Here is an 18881-nt window from a genome sequence, read left to right as displayed (position 1 = left end):
ACAGACCAGTCTCCCTAACAAGCACAGTAGCTAAAATATGTGAAAAAAAAGTTCAAAAGCAGATGGGTTAACCTCTTCAGTACGGGCCAAAATCTCGTGGGCAGCATTAGCTGCCAGACGTACGATGTGTCGTAATAATACTCGCATCATAAAATATAGTCACCGCTTATATCGATCGTTCTCTCTTTCACCCGTAAATTTTGATAACCATAGAAAATGTGATGAAGACAGTTTAGAGAGTATGTCATTACGCAGGGGCAACTAAAATAAATATAATCAAGACGCCGATATGGCAGCCTCGCGTATCCACTTGCTCCTCATGCCGCCTACGTATGCGGCACCGTATGGAAGGGGTTAAACACCTGGAAGAAAAATCTATACTAAACCCAAACCAATCTGGATTTAGACAAGGAAGATCATGTACAACAAACTTGATCTGCTTCTACTCGACACTAATAGACATAATAGAAGAGAGGGATGTATGGGCAGACTGTGCCTATCTAGACCTACAAAAGGCATTTGACAAAGTACCACAGAAAAAATTAATAAGTAAATTAGAATTAATAGGTGGCATCACAGGTAAACTATTAGAATGGATGGAAGACTTCCTGACAGGGAGAAAAATGAGGGTAGTAATTAGAGACAAATACTCGAAATGGGAAGAAATGATAAGTGGTGTTCCACAAGGGTCAGTGCTGGCTCCAATCATATTTGCCATATACATAGATGACATGGATGGAGTTGAAGGTTATATGAACTTCTTTGTAAATGATGCAAAAATATTGAAGAAAGTAAGAACAAAAGAGGACTGTGATTCATCACAATCAGACCTGGACAAAATCTGGAAATGGACTCAAAAGTGGGAAGTGAACTTCAATATAAAGAAGTGTAGCATAATGGAGTTTGGAAAAAGTAAAAACAGAATTTCAAAAAAATTATAAAATTGGTGAAGAAGAAATCAAGAAAGTGCACTCAGAAAGGGACCTTGGAGTAATAATCAGCAAAGTCATGACACCGGATAAACATACAGTATAAACAAAATTGTCGGAGAAACCTTCAACCTATTAAGGTCAATGTAAGTGGCATTTGATTACTTGGATGAAGAAATTATTAAAAAAATATTAGTTACATTGATTAGACCAAAACTGGAATACGCAGCTACACTATGGACACCCAGTACTAAAAAGAATATAAGGAAACTAGAGAGAATACAGAGAGCAATGACAAAGTTGGCACCAGATCTTTCCAAATTAACATACAAAGATTATCGCAATTGGAACTACAAACACTGAAGCAGAGAAGAGAAAGAGGTGATCTACAGACTATATTTAGAATCATGTACAACAACTCTGGTACCTAGTTGTGGTGGTCCTGCAAGATAGAAAACTGAGGGAACCACCTCTTTGCTCTCTATTTCTAATACCCACCAATCACCTTACCTCCTGCAGACCTAAGGGGATTACACCCGTTCTTTCAACTGAGCCCAAAATCTCTACTTCAACAGTGCTTCCTCCACCTTTTCACATATGGAGAGCTGACAATCATCTGGGCAAATTTATTCAGCCAAGTTGTTACAGGATTATGGAAGTAAAAATAAAGAGGATATTGCAAGTTCTACTTATCCTGCATATTGTGAATACACCAGTCGACCAAAACCAAGCAAAATAATAAAGACTTCTACACTGGAAATCACTAATCAAGGTTATGCATACAATGGAATACAAAATGGAATACAATAAAAAAGGAAACCAGCCAGACCTTTCAGTCCATACTAAGATGAAAGAAAAACAATAATCCTTTACAATCATACACCCATTCCTTCTAGTAACTTCTATTTTCTCTTATCACATCTCATATTTCTCCCACCAACCTTCTATCACCCACTTCATCTCATCTCTCCAGGCAACTGATAATGTTATCTATCTTAACTTAGTCTTCATATACCTTATCTATCATGACTTTAAATATATTCCCTGTTATAGAATATATGTCAGTTGTTGAGTACACAGCACCTGGTTATATGTAGTCCCTGGAAATTCCACGAAAAAACAAATAATCTTTGGATAAAATTTTCAATATTGCATCATAATAAGAGTTGAATATGTAGTTCATATGATGACAAGTTAGGCTTTTAAACCAAAAATTCAATACAGTACGTGTACAATCTACACACCTGACTGATAATGTAAACTCTGTAATTCCCACACCATTAAATATAGGACTTTGTTGTCTACCTTATCCTTCTACTGATCTTGATGAAATGACATTGTTTCAATCAACTGGTGAAAGACTGACTTTGCCCATGGTGTTATGAACTTGCTCAGAGTATATGGTGTTGTCGATATTCATGCAGAAGTACCAAATTCCCAACTTTCAAGTTTCTTATGCTCCCTATCTTGCCCTATGGCTGACATGGACATGGAATACTGACTTGAAGAGACAACTCAATGTCTTTGGTACCAGTACCAAGCATCTTTGGAAATTGAGTGGTATTGCTAGAATGACTGTTTCACACAAGAGACTGTTTTGTGAGATTTAGTCTAGACCTATTACAAATATAATTCATGAACTCTGGCTATTTGGAAATGTGGCATGCTTCCCTGATACTGACTCCACTCATAGAGCTATGTCTACAAGAGACAATCTTCAGTGCATGGAAATAAGGGAGATCTTTACATTACTCAGCTTGTAGAAGTTGAATGACCCTGTTAAGATCTGCTTGGAACAAGAAAAGTTGTGGCATGTAAGCTTGCTTGAAAAAACCTTGGCAGTGTAGTGCATAATAGTGGTTGATCACATCAGGAACTCCATAATGTTTCCAATGATTGAAGTCGGGTTTATAGACCTACAGTTCAGTGGCTTCTGCTTTTTACCTATTCATACAGGAGTAATAATTGCTAATACATAATGGACCAGTAATTCAATTTCTTATTTCCTTCAATACAGCATAGTCAATACACTTATGACAATAATAATGAAATGTTGACAGTTACTGCAGAGAGATGACTGCTGATAGCATAAAACATTGGCATAGCTTTAAAGCAGCAGATATGGAGTACTTACTGGCCTCATAATCCTACATGAAAAACAAACTAGTACCTTGACTGGCCTTCCTCCTGAAAGATGTCAGCTCATGCTCACTAACAAGTTGATACTGGAAATCTAACGTCAATGTTCTACAGTGGGGTAGAATGAGCAGATACAGCACAATGTTCTCCTTCATGGATTGATGACTGATGTATACACCATATCCTTCCAAGTTGTTCTTTTAATGAACAGTTCTTCTCAAGCTACACCAGTTGCTGACTGACCATGTACTTCCAGCTATCCATTTCTTCCAGCCAAGGTCAAGTTCACTAGAGAGAAAAATTTTGCTATTGACCCACATCCTCCCTGATGTTCCAGTTTTCAAACTTTTCCACAAGACGCAATATTTTACTCTTTGTGACTACCTAAAGAAGACAAATTTTCTCAGTTTCCTTATGAAGGCTTACTGCTATCAAGTGGATATTAATAAACTCTTTAGTGAGGTTTGTTCATAATAGGATTTTTTCTGGAAGTTTTGAGGTTGTATATAGCTTTCTACAAGTTCATTATATCAAGTTTGTATTGTACTTTATGTCCATGACTTGTTAAACAAATACTACATGCACCTGCTTGATGCTTTCACCAGAGCATAGAAATGTATGGAGAAGAAATGGCAGAATGGTAACCACACTACTTTGAATATGGCATCAAGATACCAGTGCTTAGCAGCAGCAAAGGAGCTGGAGGTGTTGGTCAGTGACATGAAATGTAGTAACTTCACCATTTCTCATTTTGATGTAAACTTGAATATTTTTCCTAAGTACTTTATTATATGCAATGAAGTATAGCTCCATTGGATGGTAAGATTTTACTCTCAAGCACAATTTCTATCTTTTGCAACTGTCTGGTTGAGGAAAAATAGATGGATGGGTTTAGCATAAGTTCTTAATCAATCAATCAATCTCTTGCAGAAGACTTGCTGGTACAGATTTTTTTCTCAACAATCACTCTGGTGGAAGTAAAATATCTATGCATTTTTTACTTTGACAATGAACTTCACAGATGCTAAACTTCTTGGGTAGTCATGATGGTTGCGAATGCCTGGGGCTGGAAGTAATTTGTACCACACTGCATTACAGTTGCCGTGAATCTGCAACCTTTTTCATAAATGCTGCACCACCAACATAATGTCATGTCAGTGGTTTTGGTCAGTGTCTCTGTGAAGCCATCATTGCTATGCAATCTCAGTTTACCCTTCTTGGGTCCTGTAGCAAGCAGTGGGTGAGATCCAGGGACCTGTCATCCAGGAGGGGCCAAGAAAAGATGGAGGAATGTGGGTAAATGGGAGTGGAGCATGTGGGGATGAAATGGGTGGGATTGGATTTATGACTCTGACTACCTCCCTTTTATGGGGGGGGGGGCTTGGTATATGTATGGGTCCTGTAGTATTTCCTAGTATAGTGGCTTAAGATTTGGAACATCAATATTGGCAACAGGTTCAACAATGGCTGCTATTTTTTGAATTGACATATTCACTGTAAATGACTGAGCCTCTATGGTATGAATTACTTGTATATTTTTTAAGTAAAAGATGATCTAACCCACATCTGCATTCTTTGCCCCATCTTCTATATTCTTATCCTCATTTTCCATAGTTAGCATGAGATACATTTCCAGTCTGAAAGTATTCCCATCATTTCCTAACTTCAAATTACCTATAAACAATAAAATTCGAAGAGTAAAAGATAAGAAGTACATCATAATACACCAGAAAACAACTTTCTTCAAATTTAAATCTAATTAAAGTTCAAAACTAACACAAGGGAGCTTCTGGACCCAAAGAAATATGTCAGCCTATGCTTTTGGCAGTAAATATGTTACATGTTATTATTGTCTTCAAGTTTGTTAAATAAATGGATTCTAAACTACTGATGTCTGGGTGTGAAGCCCATCAAGTTAGATAATCAGATTGTTAGGTTTGGTTAGGTTAGGTTAGGTTGGGGTATGTATTTCTTTCTGGTAATATCTTATGTATCATAATGCATTATGTGTAAAAGGATAGGAAGACAGCTGTTTTAACATGGTATAATGTTATGGCAGATTTTCTACAACAGCAGTCAGAAGTGACATCATTACATTGTAGCAGTAATACTCTCATCTTGATTTACCTTTATTTAACCCTTCTGCTATACCAGTAGTTCTCAACCTGGGGGCCAAGTCCCCAAAGGGTGCCATGACAAGAATCTAGGGGGGTCATGACCTTCTGTTACAAATTATACATTTCTATTTGGTCTAGTGATGTAAATTGAGCATAGTGCAAAATTCTATTAATTACAAGATAATTATGATTGTCAACTTTGTAATAATGCAAAGGGTTTCTCTTAATACTTTTATAATTTTTTACTTTTTTTTAGTGGGGTCAGATTTGGGAGAAAAAATAAAGGGGAGACACATGAAAGTTGACAATTCATGAAGGCAGCATTGGAGTGAAAAAGATTCACAACCACTGTGCCATACAGAAGAATTTTCTTTACTTATTAATAACCTGACAACTAGAATAAAGAAGTAATCCTTAACCCCTTCAATACAATGACACCTATGTAAGCATCATGAGGAGTGAGTGGGTACATAAGGATGCCAATGTCTTGATTATATTTATTTTGTAGTTGTAGCTGAATGACTCCATATTCTGTGGCACCTCCAGGATGACGAGTCATCCCTGCAACTTGTCTACTGCCCTGGGTCAGAAGCAGTGTCACAAGACACAGCACATCCACAGCAAGGCCACTTCATTAAATTGGCGACCCCCTCTCCTTCCACTCATGCAGAAAAGGAGATGGGAAGAAATCCCTTTGGGCTGCATCAATTTATTTCTCATACATATTCCATCACCCCCCCCCCTATCTATCCATCCACTCCCTCTCATGCATAACAGCATCATCTATACACAACCATTCTCCATTCACCCCTATCTACTTTCCTCTCCAGGTCCTTCCTCAACAGACATTCCCCTCTTTCCCAATACCCCTTTGATCCCATCCATATATCTCATCCTAGGTCGACCTCTCATGCTGACTCCTTCCACCTCTGTCCAAACCATCCCAATACTCTTTCATCAACCCTATCTCCCAAATCCCTTTCTACCCTTGTTCTCCTCCTCACCTCCTCATTTCTCACTCTGTCTAGCCTAGTAACCCCTATCATACTTCTCAGGCACCTCATCTCAAACACATTCAAACTCCTCTCTTCCTCCCTTATGTTCTGTGTTTCTGCCCCGTACAGTGCTGTCGGCACAATCAACTCCTCAATACAATCTCCTCTTAGTATCCATTCCCAAATGTCTATTTCTCATTACACTTTTTAATCCACCAAGGCATTTACTTTCCTCTTAATCTACATTCTACCTACAGCCCCACTCCTCCCTTGCCTGCCACATTCACACCCATGTATCTAAAATTATCCACTTCCTCCAGTCTCTCTCCTTAATACTCACTTCCAGTCTGCTGCCACTCTCTCCACTTGTACATCTCATCACCTTACTTTTACCCACATTTATCTTCAACTTCCTTCTTTCGCACACTTTCCCAAACTCTGTCACTAATTTCATCAATCCTTCCTCTGATTCCTGATACAAGCAGTGTCATCTGCAAACAACAACTGACTTATCTCCCACTTTTCTCAATTGTCTTTAACCATCTCAAATCCCTGAACCACTACCCTTGCATTTACCTCTCGCACCATCCCATCCATGCATAGATTGAACAGCCAGGGCAGCATAACACATGCCTGATGAAGTCCTACCTTTACCTCAAACCACTCACTCTCCATTTCTAATCCTAACACAAGCTCTACTACTCTCATAAAAACTCTTGACTACTCTCAACAGCTTTCCTCCTATCCCATATTATCTGCAATATCTCCAAATGTGCCTTCCTGTCTACCCTGTCATAATAAGCCCTTTCCAGATCCATAAAGGCCCAAAAAATATCCTTACCTTTTCCCATAGCTATCTCACATATCTGTCTTACCACAAAAATCTGATCTACACAACCCCTACCTGTCCTAAACCCACACTGTTCCTCACCAATTACTCCCTCCGTTCCTCTCCTAATCCTCTCAATCAAGACCTTCCCAACTACACTTAACAAACTGATCCCTCTGAAACTATTTATCACCTTTTCCCTTGTAAAGTGGAACTATACAGACACTCCTCCAGTCCTCCAGCACTCTACCCTCTCTTAAACAAACATTAAATAACCTCACCAGTTAGTCCACCATAACTGTACCTTCTTTTTTCAGACATTCTGCATGGTATCCATCCAACCCAGGTGCCTTACCTGCTCTCATCATCTTAACAGCTGCTTCATTTCATCTTTTCTTATTTCTCTTCCATTTTCCTCACTTATCACATTCATTTAAAAAATTTCTGTCATACTCTTACCCCATTTCACATCTGCTCTCCTTTTTGCCTCCTTTATCAGAGAAATGGTACAGGACAGTAACAAGGGGTGGAGGGCCAGCATAACGGAGGGACAGTCACAGAATAATAAAAGTGTTATTATTTCTCTATGAACAGAGATTTCCGCATTCACAGGAAAAATGGTGTGGCTCTGCTCCATAGGGGCACCCCATACAGACCCTAAAGTATCAGCTGCATGTTATTTCGTCACAATAACATGCAGCAAATACCCCAGATGGGGAATAGTATAATAGTTATAACAAAAATGGAAATAACAATAATAATACTGTTACATGGATAATACTTATACCGACAACTTTACATAAAAAATGAAGCAATTTTTTTTTACTAGCAGTATAATAGCTGCAATCACACTTCTTTTTACATAGAGTAAGCATGAGGAGAGAACTAGTTTAAGCACTGGAAGTAGCATTATAATATATAAGAAATTTAATAAAAGACAAACTTCTGGCTATCAACTGAAAACTTAGATTTTAACCTGATTCTTAAAGGCATATTTTGTTGGTAAGACTAATGTTTGCTGATAATGCTAAAATCTATAAGAGAATAAGTTGTACTAATCAAACTGGAATTATGGAGTCAGAAATGACTGTTATAATTTCATACTGAGAAATGTGCTAGTCCATATTGGCCATGGAAATCCAGAATTTAAGTACAAGATGAATGGTAAAGATCTAAAAGCATCTGAAGTAGAAAAAGAATAAGGTATATTAACCAATTCAGTAAGATGCCGCCAACATAGGCGTGATGAGGCATTGTGGGTACACAAGGATTTTGGTGTCGATGTCTTGATTATATATATCTTTTGTAGTTGTACACGAGTTACCCCCAGATTCTGTGAACAGGTTTGGTCATGTTTTCTGTTTTTATTATCACTCAGAGTAAAAGAGAACAAGTAATACAGCAGTGACTTTATATTTTATAATGTGAGTAGTGTGATGAATCGTACATATGGCAGCCAATACTGCACATGAGAATTTGACTCGTACTGAAGTGGTTAATATCATCTGACTTTAAACCAGCCAAGCATATTACTCAGACAACAGCCAAAACAAATAGAATGGTTGGTCTCATAAAGTATACTTTCAGAAGGATATTCAAGAATTGGAAAAGATGCAGAAAAGAATGTCAAAGCTGGTATTGGACACCAAAGAGTTGCCATATGAAGAGAAGTGTGAGAGAATGGGACTGACAACACTGGAGAGAAGACGCAGGGGAGATCCAATGAAAGTTTATAAAATCCTTCATGTGATGGAAAACATAAATCAAGATGCCTTTTTTTGGGTACAGTGAGGCCAACGCCAGGACCAATAAGAAAAGAGGGCATTGGAGAACTCTGATAAGTGTAGGATCCTTTGGAGTGAAAGTTGTGAACAATTTGAACTCTTCACCAGATGATGTGGTAAATTTTTAGAAGTGCACACCTATAATGCACTTGAAATAGGTAAATCCCATAGTATGGTACAGTACTAGACTGAAAAAAACTGTTTTTGCATAAGGAGTCTGCATGTCTGATTTGGTAGCGGCCTGAGCACTTGCCGGCCAGCTTGGCCCATCAGCTGCTTGAGATGTCACCTTTGTTTTGATAGATGTAGAGGTTGAAGAAACTAAAGTATGATTAATTAGTCTACTCTAACTTAGCCTACCTAAATGTAGTGAGCCGACTTGGTCAAGTTAGCGATGGGCCAAGTTGCCCCTACACCGCCTGAGTGGTTTCTGGTGTGGCTATGTATTGCTGGCTAAATATTTTATCTTGGGTACTTTGGAACATTATTATTGTAGACATTGTATACATGATTTAGTTTCAGTTGTCTAATGCAATAATCAACAAAGAATACTCCCACTTCTACGAATTCTTCAGTTTCTATATGTGCTCCAGCAAGGCAAGTCTAATAATCTTGTGATTTTATTTTGAGCCACCTGCAGTCTTGACTGACTTCTTTTGGAAAGTCCACTGTACCATGTGGTACAAACAATCAAAATGACTTAGAATGTGTGCATGCACCAGTAGTTTCTTGGTTTTTAAACAAGTTTTTAGCATTTCTGTACAATTTTTTTTATTTTGCTTGAGCATTGATAAACCGCTCATACATACATACATACATATACCAAGGCTTTTTCCCCCTTCCAAGGGAGGTAGCCAAAAAGGGGAAGGCACAAAAACACTCCCACCCATTACATCCCCAAATACACTCCACACCCCTCCCACCCTTCCTCTCATCTGAGCACCTCCTGGATGACGGGTCATCCCTGCACCCTGCCCACCGCCCTGGGTCAGAAGCAGTGTCACAAGACACAGTACATCCACAGCAAGGCCGCTTCATTTAATCGGCGACCCCCCCTCTCCGTCCCCCTTTGCATATAAGGCGAGGACGGGGAGAAATCCCTTCGGGCTGCGTCAAAATTTACTCACACATACTACCCCACCCCCCCGCCCATTTCTCCTCATGCAATCACAACATCATCCATATACAACCATTCTTCCGTCCTCTCCCTTCCTTCCTCAACAGACATTCCCCTCTTCCCCAAAGCCCCCTTCACCCCATCCATCCACCTCATCCTAGGACGTCCCCTCATGTTCACTCCCTCCACATCTGCCTTCCATACCTCTTTTACTAGTCTTTCTTCACTCATTCTTTCCATGTGTCCAAACCATCCTAATATTCTTTCATCAACCCTATCTCCCAGCTCCTTTTTCACCCCTGTTCTCCTCCTCACCTCCTCATTTCTCACTCTATCCAGCCTAGTAACCCCCACCATACTTCTCAGACACCTCATCTCAAACACATTCAAACTCCTTCTCTCTTCTTCTCTTATGTTCCACGTTTCTGCCCCATACAGTGCTGTTGGCACAATCACTCCTTCATACAGTCTCCTCTTCGCATCCATTTCCAAATGTCTATTCCTCATTACACTCTTTAAACCACCAAGGCATTTACTCGCTTCTCTCAATCTACATTCTACCTCCACCTTCACTCCACCTTTTCCTGCTACACTTGCACCCAAGTATCTAAAACTATCCACTTCCTCCAGTCGCTCTCCCTTACTGTTCACTTCCAGTCTACTGCCACTTTCACCCTTTGTACATCTCATCACCTTACTTTTACCCACATTTATCTTTAGCTTTCTTCTATCACATACTCTCCCAAACTCTGCCACCAGCTTCCTCAATCCCTCCTCTGACCCTGCCACAAGCGCAGTGTCGTCCGCAAACAACAGCTGGCTCACCTCCCACTTTTCTCCATTTTCTTTAACCATCTCCAATCCCTGACTCACTACCCTAGCATTCACCTCTCGCACCACCCCATCCATGTATAAGTTGAACAGCCAGGGTGACATAACGCATCCTTGACGAAGTCCCACCTTTACTTCAAACCACTCACTCTCTCCATTTCTAATCCTAACACATGCTCTACTACTCTCATAAAAACTCTTGACAGCTCCCAAAAGCTTTCCTCCTATCCCATAAATCTGCATAACCTCCCACAGTGCCTTTCTGTCTACCCTATCATAAGCTCCTACTAAGAATTATACCAATTATCCAATGTAATAATAACATTTTAGGATAAAAAAAAAATAAAAATAAATATTACACAAGTAATTTTGGTGAGCTTGATCGAACAGAGGACCTACCTGTAGGCGATGGACATGGCATTGAAGAGCTTGGTGAGGGAGGAATCAATGGCAAACATTTCTTTGCTAACTAGGGGTCTATGTGTAACATCCACTTGATTGTTGCTACCACTCCCTCGCTCATGGGAGCCTGAGGAAGTGGCGATATCATCCTCAGGTATTTCGAGTAACACATTTTCTTCGTCATCCTGAGCTTCTGCTTCAAAATCGGAAACCATAAAGTGTCCCGAATGAATAGTCTCCTTTCCTGTCTTTCTCCCCATGCTTCCTGCGGTCATGGCGGACCTCTTACTACAATTTCCACGACTATGTCATAATAAAATCACCACATATAATCCACATTCTCAACCAGCTTGCTTTCTGTACACACAATCCACAGATATCTCCAACGCTACTGTACTCTCAGCTGTGTGTACGAACTTATTCCATAACATTTCGTATCTTCTGCCAAAATATTTAGAACAATTAATTTATGCTGACTGCACTCTAAATGAACAATGCAATGATTGAATCACTTTGTATCAATTAAATTGACCTAAAACTATAAAAAAAATGCAGGGGGTACCAAAAAGTATACTATTATTATTCTTAATTCCGCGAAAACAACGAATGGATAAGGAAAGGGATCGTCTTCTACCCTTAGTAGCGGGATCAACTGGCCTTGCCAACAGTGATGCAACAATGCCCTCTGCCGGCGATCGTATGAACTGAGCAAGTAAACATCGCAGACGATATTTCCGTCAAGATTTAAATTGTAATGAAAGCTAAACCAATTCATATTTTCAAACTATGGTAAACCGTACAAACACTAAATAAACTCTCATATTGATAAGAATAACAAGAACTTTACAAGTTTTGTGTAACGCATGTGTACGAGTTGAGCATATTTATAAGATTAATGCAAGTGGTTATATACGCCTTTAATTTTTTTAGGAATGCCCCGTTGGAGTTTGGGGCTACAGGGAGAATGATGCCTAGTCCTATTCCCGTCCCGTTTTTTATACCTTATACGACTCAAGTGGAAAGACTTGGTGGCAGTATTCTTTTCCCCCACCACAGGGTTAGGCGAAGAAAGGAAATGAATATTCAGAGAAATGGTACAGAACAGTAGTAACTAAACTAGTTACTACTGTCCCCCCACTCTTTACTTGGATTTACTGCTAGATGTCTAGAAGATCTCATCACAGCCACGGTGATCTGCCACTGTTACCATTCCTGGCATCCAATTCCTTTAAGGCCACCTGGTCTGGTATGGTGTTTGTTGACCGGCATTCGGCAGTGTAGCTTGGTACAGGTGGTTTATCAAGTACTGCTGAAAGAAACTTATCCAGTCCAGCCTAAAGTCTGTCTAAAGAGTGGGGGGACAGCAAAACGGAGGGACAGTCGCAGTATTATAAAGTATCTTAATTTATCTATGAACAGAGATTTCCTTTACTACAGACAAAATGATGTGTGGCTCTGGTCTGTAGGGGTGCCCCATATAGACCCTAAAGTATCAGCTGCATACTACTTAGCAGCTTTTAAATTAACCCCACAATAACATGCAGCCAATACCCCAGATGGGAATGGATGGGGTAAAAGGGGCATTGGGAAAGAGGGGAATGTCTGTTGAGGAAGGACGGGAAAAGACAGAAGATAGGAGTGAATGGAGAATGGTTGTGTATGGATGTTGCTGTGATGCATGAGAGGGAGTGGGTGGGGGTGGAGGGTAAGGGAGTATGTATGAAATATAAATTCGTGGAGCCCGAAGGGATTTTTCCCTGTCTTCTCCATTTCTGTATAAGGGGACAGAGAGGGTCACTGATTTAATGAAGTGGCCTTGCTATGTCTTGCGACACTGCTTCTGACCCAGGGTAGTAGGTGAGATGCAGGGATGACTCATCAACCAGGAGCCAAAATAAGAGGGAAGGAAGGGGGTGGATGGGAGTGGAGTATGTGGGGATGCAATGGGTGAGAGTGGATTTTATGGTTTTATTTTTTAGCTACCTCCCTTGTGAAGGGGGAAAAGCCTTTTGTATATATATATATATATTTATGTACATGTTGATGAGGATAAGAAAATAGAAATTACATATGTGAAATGATGCTCGTGTGACTATACCAGCTCATTTTGCAATTCATCCGAGTCTGACTAGTCAAAAGAAATTGCCTGTGATACAATTTTTCAGAAGCAACAACATTACTTTTTGGATATGCATAAACCTGGACCTATGAATATACAATGGGGATATTAAAATTATTTGTTTATTTATTATTTTGCAATCGAATACAGCTATAAAAATATGATATAAAAAATGCGAGGATGGCATAATAAAGCACATGACACATTTCCATTGTGGTCATCTTAAAAACAAAAAATCCATATACATTTAAGCAAAAAGCAATATAAGGACAGACATGTTAAATCATGGTAGTTACTTAACATAATAATCTTTGACATAATTTCTTATGAAGAGAAATTAACAACTAATGTATAGAGCTAAAATCAGAACATGATACTACAAATAATAAAATTTTGACATAACTGAAGGTACCTGAAGTAAACATATGACATATAGTAATACTTATAATGAAAGGAAAGTACTGTACATACATATACCAAGGACTTTCCCCTTTACAAGGGAGGTAGCCAAAGTCAAAGGGCATAATTTCACTCTCACCCATTTCATCCCCACCCACTCCACTCACATTCACCACCCCTCCCTCCCTCCCTCCATCTTATCTTGGTTCCTCCTGGATGAAAGGTTGTTCCCGTATCTCGCCCACTGTCCTGGGTCAGAAGCAATGCAGCAAAATACAGCACATTCTCAGCAAGACTGTCTTATTTAATCAGTGACTCACTTTCCTTCCTCTCATGCAGAAAAAGATAAGATGGGAAGAAAGGTAAGTAACAATAATAAAATGATACAATGATAATGATACAAGAGTTGTACAGATTATGACAACTTTACCCAAGAATAAAAAGTATTAAACAAATAAAATATAGTAACCAAAGTCATAACAAAAAGAAAGTACATACATATACCAAAGGCTTTTTTTTTCCCTTATAAGGGAGATAGCCAAAAACAAAGGCATAAAAACCACTTCCACCCATTCCACCCCTAACGTACTCCACTCCCCTCCACCCTCTTATCTTGGCAGGGATGACGAGTCATCCCTGCATCTCACCCACTCCACTGGCTCAGAAGCAGTGTTGCAAGACACAGCACATCCACAGCAAGGCTACTTCATTAAATCAGCGACCCCCCCCCTCTCTGTCCCTACATGCAGAAAAGGAGAAAATGGGGAGAAATCCCTTCAGGCTGCATCAATTTATTTCTCATACATACTCCCTCACCCCCATCCCCCATCCATTCCACCTCATGCATCACAGCATCCATATACAACCCTTTTCCATTCACCCCTATTTTCTGTCCTCTCCTGTCCTTCCTCAACAGACATTCCCCTTTCCCAATGCTCCTTTTACCTCATCCATCTATCTCATCCTAAGTCGACCCCTCATGTTGACTCCTTCTACCTCTGCCTTCCACACCTCCTCCACTAGTCTTTCTTCACTCATTCTTTCCATGTGTCCAAACCATCCCAATACTCTTTCATCAACCCTATCTCCCAACTCCCATCCCACCCTTGTTCTCCTCCTCACCTCCTCATTTCTCACTCTATCTAGCCTAGTAACCCCTATCATACTTCTCAGGCATTTCATCTCAAATACATTCAAACTCCTTCTCTCTTCCTCTCCTTATGTTCCATGTTTCTGCCCCATACAGTGCACAATCACTCTCATACAATCTCCTCTTAGCATCCATTCCCAGATGTCTATTTCTCATTACACTTTTTAATCCCCCAAGGCATTTACTCACTTCTCTCAATCTATATTCTACCTCCACCCCCACTCCTCCCTTTCCTGCCATATTCACACTCAAGTATCTAAAACTATCCACTTCCTCCAGTCTCTCTCTCTCTTAATACTCACTTCCAGCCTGCTGCCACTCTCTCACCTTACTTTTACCCACATTTATCTTCAACTTCCTTCTTTCACACACCTTTCCAAACTCTGTCACTAACTTCCTCAATCCCTCCTCTGATCCTGCTACAAGTGCAGTGTCATCAGCAAACAACAGCTGGCTTGTCTCCCACTTTTCTCCACTTTCTTTAATATCTCCAACCCCCTACCCACTACCCTTGCATTCACCTCTCACACCACCCCATCCATATATAGATTGAACAGCCAGGGTGACATAGTACATCCCTGACAAAGTCTCACCTTTACCTCAAACCATTCACTCTCCATTTCTAATCCTAGCACAAACTCTACTCTCGTAAAAACTCTTGACTGCTCTTAACAGCTTTCCCCCTATCCCATATATCTGCAATACCTCCAGCAGTGCCTTCCTGTCTGCTCTGTCATAAGCCTTTTCCAAATCCATAAAAGCCCAAAAAACATCCTTACCTTTTCCTATAGCTTTCTCACACTCCCAACCACATCTACCTTAACTAATTGGAAATGTTTCAACCAGTTTAGAAGCTATGTTGGTGAATCATTCATTAAAATGACTTACTACAGCATATTTGTCAAACACCAGATCACCTATTTTACTGGACTTAATTTTACACTTTAAGGATATACCCACCTTTTAGGGACTGCCATAATTTCTTTGTCCTGTTCTTCAAATATTTAACCTTATTCCTACATTATAGGGACTTCTCATAATCAGTTTGGTTGTTAGACTCCTTGAATTTACTTAATGGTCCTGTTTCTTTTTTTTTAATCCAAAATCTCAGTTAACCCCTTCCATACGGTGACACCTACATAGGCATCATAAGGCACAACTGATTTTATAAGGATGCCAGTATTGGCATCTTGATTATATTCATTTTGTAGTTGTAGCTGAGTGACCCCCATATTCTGTGAACTGGCTTGGTCATATTTCCTATGGTTATTAATATTCAGAGTTAAAGAGAATGAGTAATAAAGCAGTAACTTTATATTTTATAACATGAGTATTGTGATGCATTATCATATCATCGTACATCAGGCACTTGATGCTGCCTACAAGAATTTGATTCGTATTGAAGAGGTTAACATCCAAGATTCCATCCTTTGTTTGATCCTAAATTTTCTAAGAGGAGCTATTGAATCAATGGTGCCTATGAATTATCTTTTAAAATTACTCCACGCTTCTTTCACTTCATTCACATGTGACCAGTCAACATTTTTGAGTTTGCAAACAAAAGCTTACTTAGAATGATTCTTCAGTAAGCAAACTTCCACACTATTGTGGTCATGAATAACACATCTTTTCAGTTTCCTTGTGCAGTAAACTAGTAAATGATCACTAATCCTTATGTTTATTACACCATGCTGAACAATTATGCTTGGATTGGGTATCATAATCAAATCTAAGGTTGAACTGCTAGTTTTATATAACCTAGTAGGTACATTAATCAATAGAATTAGCCCATTTGTATTCATGAAGTTATGTAATGCTTTTGCTAAAGATTTTTTTTACTTTAGAGTATTGGTATCAAAATCCCCTAAAAGCAAATAATGAATCTATATGGAGTTAGAAAGACAATATGGGTAGAAAAATCTAATCAAATGAAGCAAAGATGATGGAAGGTGAGAATTGTTCAGGGAATGAGTGACTCCTCCCCTTCTTGTGTCTATCATCCACTTGATTTCTGAAGAATGCTTAGTTGGTTCTGGCATAAGGGAAGAATGAGTTGGGGAGGACTGGTACAAAGAGAGGAATGTACAGGTGGATGGAGTGAGCATGAGAAGAAGATCAAAACTGGGATGAATGAATGGGGTAAAGATCTATGGATATGTGTGGAATATCTATCCAGCAGAGAATAGAGTGCAAAAGATAGGAGTGACTAGAGGGAAATTGTGAATGGATGGAGGTATGGAACAACCTAAAGGATATTCTTTTCCTTATAAAATGCCTGCAACCTTCCCTGCTAAAGAAGAGGGAGGCAAGATATCAAAGTGGGATTCAAAAGCAGGCTCAAGGAAAACCCACACCTGCCTTACCACCTCCCTATGGTGCCCCAGGGTTCAACTCCCATCTGGGAGTTATGCCAATAGTGAAACAGGGACTGAGACTGACAGTCTTCTCAGTCACTCAAACTTTTCACTTCATTCTTCCAACTAACAACTAAAAGTCCTCTGGTGATGGTATTTACCTAATTGTAGTATACAGGAAAGGACTAATGTTTGTTGGGTCACATCTCTCTCCAATTTATCGTATCTAGCCTCAAGTTCATGTATGCTAATGGGGGCCAAGAAATGGTGATCTATGGAAGGCCTTGGACATAACTCACACTGCAGGTGGTATAGGCCCTGTGATCTCCCTGTGGTGGGATTTGGGAGAAACACCTTGGCAGGAGCCTTCATGACTGGGCAACCCTATTCAAGATCCACTCTGCTCACTCCTAAACTACAGTTAGGTAAATACATGACTAATCCATATGTATCTGGTCTGTTATTGTTTTGACTAAGGATTTTTTTTACTTTGTTCTTGTAGGTAACATATTTGACAGCAGCTCTGGTGTGTGTGTGTGTGAGAGAGAGTGGAGAATGCATCAGTTCCTACCACAATGTGAGTAGGGATGCATGCATGGTCCATGTGGCCATATTGACATTTACTATGCACTACATTTTTTTTTTCCACTTGGTTCCTACAGCTTACAAACATTTACAAGTGTTCAAACATATGAGCAAAGACTGTCCAAATTGAATCTACCAATTTTGGAACAAAGAAGAGAAAGAGGAGATTTGAATGACTATCTACAGAATAATGAAAGGAATTGAAGTTTTAGACAGAAACAACTTGTTAGTGTGGGACAACGGTAAAATGAGAGGACATGGAAAAAAAACTGAAAAAGGACAGTTATAGAAAAAACTTGAAAAGGAACAGTTTCCCACACAGAGCGATAAATACATGGAACAAATTAGACAACAAAACAGTATGTGCAAACACTATACAAGATTTTAAGATAAAACTTGATGCGGAGAGATACAAAGATGGGTCACCACGAGCATAGCTCCCCTCCCGTATATTACAACTAGGTAAATACAACTAGGTAAAAATGCCTAGACCAACGTTTCTCAGCCATGGTTCCCCGGAACCCTAATGTTCCGCAAAAGGTCCCTAATGGTCCCGTGAGAGTGAGATAAGCTAATGCACTTTTGATTTTTTATTTAACTTCATATACATAATATCGTTAAGCAAGCACAACATATTCCTGGTTATTGTAATAATGTAATATAGACATTATCCTATCTAATCTATTATTACAATGAAAATAAAATGAGAAAGATATGGTGTATGTGTTTTTTTGCATAGGGGTTCCTTGAAACATGGAATTTATTTCAATGGTTATGCAAGGGTAAAAAGGTTGAGAAATGCTGGCCTAGACCATTGAAACAAAAGAGGGCTGTAGCCAAAAAGGGTAGAAAATCAGGAATAAGTAAGAGAGGAAGTGTGAAGAGGAGATTGGTAGCCCTTTATCAGTAAATAGCTAATAATCCCTCCCTTTCCTTTGAATGCCTTGATTTACCTGAATAATGAATTACTGAATAATTAATCTGCATATTTTACCAATCATGCCCAGTACATTGATGTCTGGAGTGTAAACACCTCAAGGTAATATTTGAAGCCCATTTTATTTTTCTTTTTTCTTAGAGTACCGGTAATGTCATTCAAAACTGACAGTTTTTGGTCTATTTGCACAATTT

The 18881-nt window shown here is 39.4% G+C and overlaps 1 protein-coding gene across 4 annotated transcripts in view; it reads right to left on the bottom strand.

Moving 5' to 3' along the window:
- Mondo (MLX interacting protein mondo) overlaps positions 1-11810 on the bottom strand; it is a 174964-nt gene extending 163154 nt beyond the window's left edge. The window contains exons 1-2 of one of the 4 annotated variants that reach the window (XM_076202282.1): positions 11706-11810; positions 11141-11584 (exon numbers count right to left, since the gene is read on the bottom strand). In XM_076202282.1, the coding sequence (XP_076058397.1) occupies positions 11141-11418 (278 nt within the window). In that variant the 5' untranslated portion in view covers positions 11419-11584; positions 11706-11810. Of the gene's footprint in view, positions 1-11140 lie in introns of all 4 variants that reach the window. The other 3 variants (XM_076202284.1, XM_076202283.1, XM_076202285.1) reach the window with 3 other exon arrangements.
- Between the last annotated feature and the right edge of the window lie 7071 nt (positions 11811-18881).

The sequence above is a fragment of the Oratosquilla oratoria genome, chromosome 18, assembly GCF_046742065.1.
Source record: "Oratosquilla oratoria isolate Oo_2021 chromosome 18, ASM4674206v1, whole genome shotgun sequence".
Classification (NCBI taxonomy): Eukaryota; Metazoa; Arthropoda; class Malacostraca; order Stomatopoda; family Squillidae; genus Oratosquilla; species Oratosquilla oratoria.
This window is presented reverse-complemented; position numbering and strand designations above follow the sequence as displayed.